At 34.9% G+C, this 11647-nt stretch overlaps 1 protein-coding gene across 3 annotated transcripts; it reads right to left on the bottom strand.

Moving 5' to 3' along the window:
• Nucleotides 1–1403: 1403 nt before the first annotated feature.
• Nucleotides 1404–8373, bottom strand: ODAM (odontogenic, ameloblast associated). Of its 3 annotated transcripts, XM_008693173.1 has the most exons (10): nucleotides 8323–8373; nucleotides 8195–8236; nucleotides 7360–7407; nucleotides 6570–6803; nucleotides 5883–5930; nucleotides 3957–4061; nucleotides 3124–3171; nucleotides 2243–2314; nucleotides 1663–1824; nucleotides 1404–1433 (listed from the first exon to the last, which is right to left on the bottom strand). In XM_008693173.1, exons 1-10 carry the CDS (start codon nucleotides 8371–8373, stop codon nucleotides 1404–1406), a joined length of 840 nt encoding a protein of 279 aa, XP_008691395.1. The 3 variants fall into 3 exon arrangements, with proteins under 3 accessions (XP_008691395.1, XP_008691394.1, XP_040480882.1); XM_008693172.1 differs by lacking the exon at nucleotides 1404–1433 and having other exon boundaries at nucleotides 1473–1824; XM_040624948.1 differs by lacking the exons at nucleotides 1404–1433; nucleotides 3124–3171 and having other exon boundaries at nucleotides 1473–1824.
• Nucleotides 8374–11647: the final 3274 nt, after the last annotated feature.

Consider the following 11647-nt stretch of genomic DNA (forward strand, 5'->3'; position numbering starts at 1 on the left):
AAATCCAATGGCAGTGTATCTTTATTCTCATTTTCCAAAGCTATCCTTAACAAATAATAAATGCAATGATCTAGTTGATCTAGAGATATTAGCTTTATTCTTGTTACTTTCTAGATTATACAGTGATAGGATATTTGAAAAGAAACATAATTTTGTAAAGACAGGACTTATTATACGATTGTATTATGTTCTATGACTTAAAGAGTGTAATATTATTTATAAGTAAAAAGAAATTCAAGAGAAGAGTATTTTGTATATTTCAAAGAACTGATGTTAGCATTGAGGAAGCAAATAGCCTAAAATGATATCCGGGGCACCGCCAAAGCTTTTTCTCTGAAAAATAAGATAGGAGTGCATTTTAATACCATCAGACTGTTTTGTGGAACATTTGCTAGATATTTTCCAAAATGTGTAATAAAAACTAGAAATTAATAAAAAACTAGAAAACTTTACTTCTGGCGCTGTTGTCACATGGAAGGAAAGTCACACTACATCGGATTTCTTTAGTATTTCTGATTAAATAACTTGAATTGACCTGCATTGTGTAAAATGTCACATTATAAGAGAATTTTCTAAAGAAAATCTAGGCTAAACTATTCACTCTGGTTGTATTTTATAGACTTTTTTTTTTTTTTTTTTTTTTTTTTTTAGCTGAAGGATGCTGAGGATTCATTTTCGCAGAAGTAGGAATCAGAAAAGACTCATAGGCAGCAGGGAGAAGATTTCAAAAAACCCTTGCCTTTTACTTTTCCCTTCAGGCCAAATTGTTTGCTTTTTAGCATATATTTTTTGTTTCTTGGTGCCATCCCAGCCTGCCCTTCTATCAAACACCCATGAGCCTCACAGCCAGCCAAGCCCATTAGGACAGGTAATTAATTAAGGTTATGTTTGATATGAATTTAAAATGTGAAATTTCCATGTGATTTTACAATTTTTTAATCACTTTGAGATTTTATTTCATTCCAGTCTAATACAGATGGATTAATTAGATTACATCTAATTAGATGTATTGACATTGTTAACAACTTCTGGCTTGTAAAGTGAAGTGATGACTTGGGAGACTCTATATTGTGTTCGTAGAATGTCTTTTACATGGACCTAGTATATTTACTACTTGTGTTTTCAGAGTTTATACCAAATTTATGGCATAGGCAAACATGATTCTCAAAAATTTATTTTTATTTTTAAAAAGTTGCTAAAGTTCCACAATTATTATTAGTTTTATAGAACTATATAAGCACTAACTTTTTTTGTTTGTTTTGTTTGATTTTGGTAAGACCTCTTCATTAGTTCCCCTGACAGTTTTTTGTTTTTTTCTCTTTTAATTTAGGATGTGTCATGGTACTTAACAGATGCCTTCTGACAAATACCTACCAAAAACTCTGAATGATTAGGACAACATCTTACGGTTCCTTTAAGTAATCAGTCTTGGCCTAGTGAGAAAAGGACATTCATTAGAAGTGCTTATTAAATCAAAATTAAATTATATTCTAATTAATTGATTATTAATAATCAATTATTGGCATCCTTATTTAAGGTACAGACCATGTATTTTACTATATCATTAACTCTCATTTCTGTGACTGAGTTTTCTAAGTTAATCATTAACTTTGTATTTTTCATTAGATAACAATTTCTTACATAAAATAAATCCTTGATTACCTTCTTTCCCATCAACTCTGGGGTAATAGTTGGGTCAATAGCAGGAGCAAAAGAATTTGTAGTACTGGGTTTTTGTGAAGTTGAAGGAATGAAAATTCCTCCCTTGGCATGTTTGAAGTTTATCACTTCTTTTTGTAAATATGGTATCACTCCTCCTCCTGGCTATAGAGAATTAGAAAGAACACAGGTGGTTACAGCTTCAAATACAAGGTCAAAATTGGGAAGAATATAAAGCAACAGGATTGAGATGCAAGGCAAAGAATTTGTTTAAGAAGTAAATCACTATTAGTTTTTTAGATTATAATCTATTATAGAATGAGTATAAAATATACCGGCAAATGTGGATGTCTCTTAATACCTGATTTTAAATGGGTGTCCCTAGGAGTGTATCTGATACAGAGTAGTAAATATTTGATGAGTAAATTGAACCTTGACTGGCAAAAGATTATAGGTGGAAAGGATAATAATTGTTGATGGAAAAATAATAGTAAAGTCCATTAAAATGAACAATAGTGCAGGAACCTATTGGCTGCCAGTTGCTGACTTCTGGTAGCTAGCACAATGTGATAAGGGATCTTACCATCACAACAGTTTCAGGAGCTGTGCCTAGGGGGGGATCTAAGGCTAGTTGCTGCTGTCCTCCCGGCATAACCTGTACCATTGGAAAGTTGAAAAAAGTCTGAATTTTCCATCTATAAAATATGTGGTTTTGCATCCAAGGCAGTTACATACTTTCCCAACTTCTTCAATTTTGGTTTCTTAAAAACAAAGATAATCATTTGGATTTGAGAAAGAGAAAAGTAGCTCCTGACACAGGGCACACAACTCAGCTTGTGTTGTCAGGGGTTTACCGGACACACTCTGCTAGACCCTGGTGTTCTGTTGAACATTAACAATCCTACAGACCACCAACATCAGACAAGGTCATGTCTGAACGCGATGAAATGCAACGAAAACAAGACCACTGTGTAATCTTGTCTAAAGCAAGGTTGCCATGCAAGCCACAGAAATACCAGGCACCCTTCTATCCTGGATAATCTGAGTTGCTCTTCCTTCTTTACCAGTCAGAGCCTTTGCCTCACTCTTCTTTGATTTTATCTTCTAGGTAAGAATTGTTTAATTACCAGTAATAGAATTAGAATTACTATTTCTCAAGAATTACCACTTCTCGAGAACACCCAATTCAGAGTGAACCATTACTCCTGGAACTGTCCCCAAAATCACCTGACAGAAGCCCAAACCCTTTGAACAGTCCCCTTCCTATCAAGACACCCACAGATCCCCATGTGGGTCTTCCCTCATTGCAATGAGTAGATAAATCCAATTTTGTTCAACCATAGATGCGTCCCTAATGGTTTTTGGCTAAAGGGCGCTGATAGATTTAATCCGTTATGAAGCAAGTTATTTCAAAAGTTAGTGGTTGTTTGTTTGTTTTTTTAATGAAAAGTATGCATTACTTACAGGTTCTGCTTGTACTGGAATATATCCAAATTGAGTATAGAATGGCATCTGTCAGATTTTTGGAAAATGAGTTAGATTTGCTGTGATGATTTTGTTATAATTTTGTAATAAATGATTACTTGAAATTATATATATATTTATATTATAGTAAATGCTTTTTTGAAAGTTCATATGTTCTAGGTGGTAAAAATTACGGTTAAATTACCAAGCATCCTTTTAATACCATATGATTTCTAGGTTAAAATTCTTTTCTTTTTAGACTAACACAACTTAATTGGAATTACTACTACCAGTCACTTAAAGCATAATTTTCAGTTTTCTCTAATTTGGTTTTAGAGTGGTGATAAACTATTAAATTTTTTCCCCATTCTAACTAAAAGAAATCTAGTTATGTATGGGCCACCTGAAATTACATTAGAATTCTAAAAATGTATTGTAGGTCCACAAAACTCAATGTTAATGTTATCTAATTGTATCTAGTGATGATAGGTGCCTTCTATCATGGAAGCTATTTTTTTTCTTAATAATAACCACATATAAAAATGACAAGAAGGATGCTAGTAGCTTTTTAAAAGTTACAAATTTTTTCCAAGATGATGCATCTTTTGGCCTCTGATTTTATTGATGTCCACTCACTGACTTCGTTCCTTTAAAATCCAGCCTTCAAGCAAATTAGTGCCGTGTTAGGAGGATGCACTGTACCTTTTTGTGACCACCAGTTCAGGCTGTTGAGCTTTTGCAGTAACTATACTCCGATATTCTCTCCTCTGAAAATTACCATATCTCCTCTAGTCTCAGGTGGAACTAGTCAGACTAAAATCAAACAGTGGTACCTGCTCCTCAAATCGCTGCTGTCCCATTTGTGGAGGTGATTGTGTGGCTGTTAGTTGAGATTGTTCCCAGGGTAGGAGCATGTAGACTGGATAGTACTGAAGCATCTGTTTGTAAACAGAGAAGTATGTAAGAGCTTCCATTACATCAGCAGAGGGCTTTAAAAAAAATCTTCAGTTTATATCTAGTAATTTTATGAACAAACTAAAGCATGAAGCAGTTCTTCTCAAACTTTAGAAATAATTCATATTGCACATGATACTGGACTTTGTTTCAAGGTTGCTTGGCCAAACACATGAAAGAAGTAGTAAAATAATAGGCTTTTAAGAAAGGGCACCATGGACTTTGCATACAAACTGTATACTTTATATACAAACTTTATGTACAGTTTACTTTGTGAATATCTAAGAAGTTATGTCTGACTTACCGGACATTTTCCCTATATTTTTTAAGAATCATTATTCTGCAGGAATGGTATTAGAAGTTCTATGATAATGAATGAATTCTCAAGAATGTGTTGCTTTTAATAATTACCATTTTATTAAGATAATCCATAAGCCTTTTTAGAATATTTGGAAAATCCAGAAATAGACAAGGAATAAATAAAATCACCTGCAACTTTACCACCCACATTATCGTGTATTGGCTTCCATCTATGCCTGTGTGTGTCTCTACATGCATATGTGTTTATAGAAAATGGGGATCTTAGTACATATAGAGAGGTTCATATATTTTGTATACTTGTGTAATTAAATAAGAGACTATATTAAACATAAGGGTTGAAAAAACAACTATAGCTTGAGAAGTACATTTTATGCAGAGGTTCTTATTTCTGGCTAAGAATTAAAAATCACCTTTTGAGCATTTTAGTAGATAATCATATTTGGGATCTACTCATCAGGTCTTGAATCATTAGGTGTGGGTAGGGTCCAGGCATTTTGTAATTTTCAAAATTACCACCAGAGATTCTAAAGCACAGCCAGGATGGAGAACCACTGGTTTAGTGGTTAAGGAAGGATGAAGAATTATGTTACAACTCAGCTATTTGCTTTCATTAGGGTTGGGAATTTAATCTCATTAAGACTTAGTTCCCTGATTCTTAAAATGAAGTAATCCCACTTACCATGTATCTACCTCTCTAAATACTGTGGAATAGAATGAGGTAATGTCTAGAAGTAACTTTTATTTTATAATGAGCATGGGACAAAAATTACATAATTATGATTACATGAGAGCCAAGTGGTATAACTTTTATGAAATTGTCAGTATTCTGCTGGTGAATAATTTATCCATGTCCCTATTTCTTTGAACCTAGTCTATTATAAAGTTAATTAGGTGAGACTAATCTTAAGAGGGTTTTCTATACTACTCTAATGATCATACTAGTTGGCATTCATTTTATAAGGTTTCTTGTTTAATGGAAATCATCACCATTTGATTGTAATATAGAATTAAATTGAAAATATACAAGAACTTGGAAATATTTTGAGCAGAATGCCCTAACTGCCAAATAATGTGGCAGGTGTTTCTTACCTGTACATCATATCGTATTTTATCAGTTTAATGCATCTCCCTCTAAAACAAAATTTCGGGTTGGGCGAAGTCAGCCCATGGTATTTCTCTTGAGTTTCCAAATGCCAGTACAAGTGTCATGCAGAGGGACCATGACCTATAGCTTATCAAACGCCTCTATTCCCAATACAGTAATGCCCTGGAAACTCAGGAATTCTGGAGACTCTCCTTAGCTGTCCTTTCTTCAGGCATTATTAAGTGAGCCTAACATTAGCAAACTGATGCCAGCCCAGCAACAGTGGCACTAGATAGTGATAATTATATTAGTTTTCATAGCCCTGCTATAAAAGAAAGCATTAGATAGAGAGCATATATAGCCATCTGTCTGTAGGAGTGGTGGTATTCTACTCATTTACCTGAGCTTGCTCTTGGGGCATTTTGAAGGAGAACACATAGGGCATAACCTGCCAAAGAAGGTATAAAAAAGTTATACTTGACTTTTTTTTTTTTTTTTTTTTTTGAGAGAGAGAGAGCCAGCAGAGGGGAGGGGCAGAGAAAGAGGGAGAGAGAGAATCTTAAGCTGGCTCCATGCCCAGCATGGAACCCCACATGGGGCTAGATCTCAGGACCCTGAGATCATGACTTGAGCTGAAATCAAGAGTTGGATGCTTAACCGACTGAGCCACCCAGACACTTCAGTTATACTTGACTTTTTAATATGAAATTCCAGAGCTGTTTTTCCTAGACCTACCACACACATTTGTAATTTGTATTAAATATTTCTATGACAGCAAAAGGTCATCTATTATATGTATATCATTAAAGCAAATTGTTTCTTCTTTAAAGATGAAATTTCCCTAATTATTTTTTCTCAGACATGTTTTTAACACTTTTGTGGTTGTGATAGAATAGCGGATTTAAACGGTATTTTTCATGTTAGAAATCAGAAAAGGTAAGGAAGTACTTCCAGGGATGATAAAGCAAATTATGAGAAATCTTTCTCAGTAACTGCTGTCTTATTTTAAAGCTGATTCCTACTCATTTTCACGTTCAACGTGGGTTCTCTCTCTTCAGAACAACAGGATGGGTGAGGCTCGACTTACATGATTAGGGCCCTGCTGGGTCTGCGGTGGTGTTTGAGGCTGTGAGGGGTCCTGCTGTCCCACCTGGGTTCCTTGGGCAAAACTGACCTGTCCTGGGAAAGGTATCTGATTTGGGAACAGTCCAGCAAACTGGTCAAGAGCTGATAAAGAGAACTGGGAAAGCCCTGGAATTTGAGCTTGCTGCTGCTGTTGCAGAATCCCAGAGAAAGGAGGGATCCACGAATTAAATGGGCCCTGGAAGGACACAAAAGAAAGAAAGGAGGCATTTCTCTTTCATTTCGAAAAGAATTTAAAATCAGTCCTGAGCAAGAAAAAGGCAAAATGTAGACAATTCTGTAATTCCATTGTTGCCTTATAAAAAAGGACAGCATCTTAGCCCATTATGAGCTGTGCAAATAGCATGAACAATGCCAACTTCCCAATGGTCTTAAAAAATGTGGGGCAGAATGAAATAGATAAAGAGTATAGTTTCTGCAGTTGCAGACTGAAGTTAAGTCCTTTTTTTTTTTTTTTAATGGTTGAGTGTGACTTTGTGTAAATGGTTAATTTAACTATCTCACAGTTGTGAGAATTTGTGCCTGGCACTTACCAAGTTTTCAACAGATAAACACTAATCAGATTACAGCTTTTACTTTTGTCTTCAAACAAATGGTTGTTAGACCGTATGGGACAAATTCATAACCTTAAAAATTGGGACTTCAGAAATGAAATCAGTAAACATTTTGTTCTCTACAAAGTACTGTAAGAAATAAGCAGTCGAAAAATATTCTTAAAATAATTATCGAGGTACCTGAAGCTGTAGTGGCTGAAGTTGAGCATTATTAAGACTCAGAAGTAACTAGAAAAGGAAAGATAATACAAAAACAAGATGATTACACACCCTGAAACTATTAAGAACATGGTTTACTGCAAATACAGAACAAGCCAGGGCTGACCGATCAGTTTCCTGCTAGGGGTGTTTTCTCACTAAGCTTGTACTAAATTACAGTGATTAGGGATTGGGATTTAACTACCTCTCCCTTGCTGGTTTTGAGATTGCGAAACTTCAGCCCATTCCAGTGGTGTAGTCAGTCATTTTTATGCTCTCAAACACCTATATACACCCATATTGGGTGCTATTAGAATAAAAAGATATATGAGATACTGTCTCTGCCTTTAAAGACTTTACGGTCACACAGGGGAACAAAATAATATTCTAGAAAAAACCTGGTATACCAAATAAACATGAACATTGGAAATGCATTTGGATATAAGAACTAGTATCAGATAGGAATGCAGGATAAATTAATTAAGGATTTACAAAAAAGATTTATTTATTTATTTTAGAGAAAGAGAAAGAGCTCCGTTGGTGGGGGGAGGGAGAGAGAGAATCTCAAGCAGACTCCCCACTGAGTGCAGAGCCCAAGGAGGGGGGCTGGATCATGGCCCTGAGATCGTGATCCGAACCAAAAGCAAGAGTAGGAGGCTTTGTTGACTGAGCCACCCAGGTGCCTCTCCCCTCCTTTTTAAAGATTTGCTTATTTGAGAAAGAGCGAACTAGAGAATGAAGGTTTTTATCTCTTCTCCACAGGGTTCCTTAAAAACAAAAACAAAATGGAGAGCTTGTTCTAAGTATTTAAACTAACCTCATTGCTGTTGCTTGCAGACATCAGGTGCTGTGGGATAAGCTAAAAAATAAAAAACAGAAATGGTCAAAGAAGAATTTGTTACAGGTTTCACACAATGATTTTAGATGTACCATGAAATCACTTACTGGGGCTGACATTGTAGCTCCCAGTAGCCCAAGAAGAATTATGGTTTTCATTTTCAGATGAAGTATCTAGAAAATAAGTTGTGAAGTTGAGCTTTAAATAGACCCTCATGATAACAATAAGTGGTTGGTATGGTTCAATCGGAAGAGTAGTTGGGTGAATTCTATAGTATTTACTTACATATTAGAATTTAAAATAAAAAAGGTAGATTTACAGATATTTATAACAGAACTTATTCTTTTTCTTAGAGTAGCTGTTTAAAAAAACCAGAATTGTTTGCTTGTCCTTTTAGCTTGATTGAATGATTCAGTTGGTGGCATGTGATATAGTTGAGCGAGTTAATGAACAAGATGGCCTCATCACTTGCGCTGTTCTGTACTTCAGGGAATGGGTCCTTCTGATCATGGGAGGCCCATGATGGGGGGCAATGAAGTAGGTCTTTATTATAAAAACAGTTTTAATGTCTATTTAATGTAGTAGTAAAAATACTACAATAAATATCTGACAATAGTGCGATAACACATAAATGTCCATTTAAAAGTCTAATAACATAAAGTATATTAAAACTGAGCAACTGAGTCAATATTTTCTAATTTAAGGAAAGAGATTATAAGACGAAACTGTAATATTGATTTATAGTGCAACCTGTGGAAGCATTTTATCTCTTGTCCTCCAGGTGTCAAAACTCCTGCCCTAATTCAAATTACTGGTCTATATAAACATTGAGGGGACCCTGGTAGTTTATCCTTCAGAGTTGAAACTGATTTGGGTTCTTAAAATTATGAAAGCAAAGATTTTGATATCTTACCTCAATCCTTTGCCTAAGAAGAGAAATCTAAACCCATGCAAGATCTGTGTTCTTTTTATCTTTCAGCTCTGCTGCTTGAAGCTTCTCTTAAATTTAAAAACCCATCTTTAGAAAAGAGTGACCAATCATTTTTCAAAGGGACCAGTGACTCAATGGGTTTCAGACAATGGCTTAGCTAATAACCCCTTTCCTAATCATCTCGGTGGTATAGGAATTCCCACACTTTTAGTAATGTCATTAAATTATCTTGTTTCCCTGTGATCATTCCTGGCTTCTACTTTGGTTATGACTAAATCTTCTAGAATAATTTCATTCTGTTCCTTTTATTATCCTTAATATGAATACAGTAGTAGAGTAACTTTTAAGCCTTTATTCAAAGATTAATGGGTGATTATTTTTTATTTCAAGAGTAAAATACAGAATTATTAGATGTAAGACATAGGTCTAAAAGATAAAAATTCAAAATCTAGTTCTGGGCAGTTAAGATTCTTTGGTTCCTCAGTGCTGGACTGAGTAAATATGAAATACTTTCATTTAAGTTCAACCTTGAAAATACAGTATATCTCCATCTACCTGTGGAGTGGAATCCTAAAAAAAAAAAAAGCTAAATTTCTGTGTATCTGTTACATATGTGTCCCCATGTGATCATGTTGCTTGGAATAACTAATTTAATAAGTATGAAGCATAATGGCCTACATTTTTAAAAAGAGTGGTGAATGTTTTGTGTTTTAAAAAGTCTCTTTTGCTAAATACGATTTTAGCATTCTAAATATAACTGTTAGGATCTGCACTTCATTGTTACTTAAATTTTCTTCATAGTGTGTTTTGCATTTGTCTTGTTTTTCTTTGCTGTTAGTATTGACCCCATTGTAGTAGATAGTCCAAGATCACAAGTGGTACCATAATGTATTCTCGGTTAATTTCCATTGGAAGAGTTCTTTCGCTAATTTAATCTTGAACACCTACTGGTAGCTATCACACAGGAAAACAACCTTTCAATGAATTTGTCTTTCTTAGTAGGATGAGACACTTCTTGAACTTGCATGGTTCATTAATACTAAAATGTAATATACCATTTGTTATATAACCAAAAAAAAAAAAAAAACAACAATGAGGGAAAGATATAGTAAAGATAACAAGGCCCCTTTCTTTACTAAATCCTGGTAGCCGCTACGATTTTTATCTGTTAGAAAGGAACTTTCCCAAGATTTATGAAAGTTTCTTTTTAAATTAGCCAAATAGTTAGACCGCCTCAGATTTTGATGCAGATTTAACTAGAGCTAGGTGGTTAATGTAACCAGTTGTTGCTTGGAAAATCCAGTAGATTGGTTGAGTAGGTGAACTAGATAGATGTGTCTAAATTGCCTGATGGTATGTATTTCCAATTAATGACCTTGGTTTCTTCTGAATGTCAAATTAAATTTAATACACCGTTAAGGTCTCAGTCCTGGAGATTTTCTGTTGCATTGTGTGAGGTCTTAGGGAGCTAATCCCACTACTGAGCCAGAAAATTGTCAGGGCCAAGCACTGAAGCTAGGAACTGTATTACAGAGCCAAAATATAGTCAATGTAAAAATTATCTTGATGATGTGTAGTTTCACATAGCTACATTCCTCAAATCTGAAAGTAGTTGGAAGTAGATTTCTGTTACTGTTTTTGTTTTTGTTTGCCATTACTTGAGTATTCTAAAGAAAAGCAGTCAAAACTCTCCATATTGAAATAGAAAAGAGCAGGCTATGCTTTCTCACCTGATGGCTCCCTATGTCATTGGCAGCAAAGTTATCTCTGGGTAGCAGAGGAAGTAGCAAGGAGCTCTCATTTAATTCTTACCACTTCCTAGTGTGGATATCGTCTGTGTCTCTTTCTCCCATTCTGCTGTGTTGACTTATTCATTTTTTGTTCAATGTCATTCACCCAGTAAGTATTCCATTGGCTTTTGTGAAATAAATAGGTTTCTTTATTCAGAGGAGAAAAAGGTGATACAGATCCAGAGCAAGGTCAGTCTGTATGGATTAACGTGCAGGGACATTAAATTGAAGAACCTTGCAATGAGGAAATCCTGAACCAGATATTGTGACTGTGACTTCATTACTTTGTTTTAGTTCGATTACAGTTCGATTACCAGAACACCAGATACCCCTTTATTCAAATAAAACTACAAAAACACACATCAGTGCCAAGTGCATACAACTGTTGGATTATGTACCATTAAAATTATCCTTAACTTTGCTCTGTTCCAGTAAGACAGATGACGAAGCGCAAATAACAATGGCTTATATATGAGTCCTTTCAAAATGTTATCTCTGCTTTTTTTCCCCTTCAACTATCCTGAAAAATTGGTTAAGAAGCTTGCAGAGAGCCATTGTGAAGTAGATCAATATTCTGCAGATCAAGGGAATAGCGTTTGAATTTTAGCACTACTTATAATAAAAATAATTTTCTTACGTATGAGTTATAATTTTCCAGGAACTTCTAATGACACGTCAGAGTAGGTAGGATACTTATATCATTGCCACGTT

The sequence above is a fragment of the Ursus maritimus genome, unplaced genomic scaffold (genome assembly GCF_017311325.1).
Source record: "Ursus maritimus isolate PB19 unplaced genomic scaffold, ASM1731132v1 scaffold_8, whole genome shotgun sequence".
Classification (NCBI taxonomy): Eukaryota; Metazoa; Chordata; class Mammalia; order Carnivora; family Ursidae; genus Ursus; species Ursus maritimus.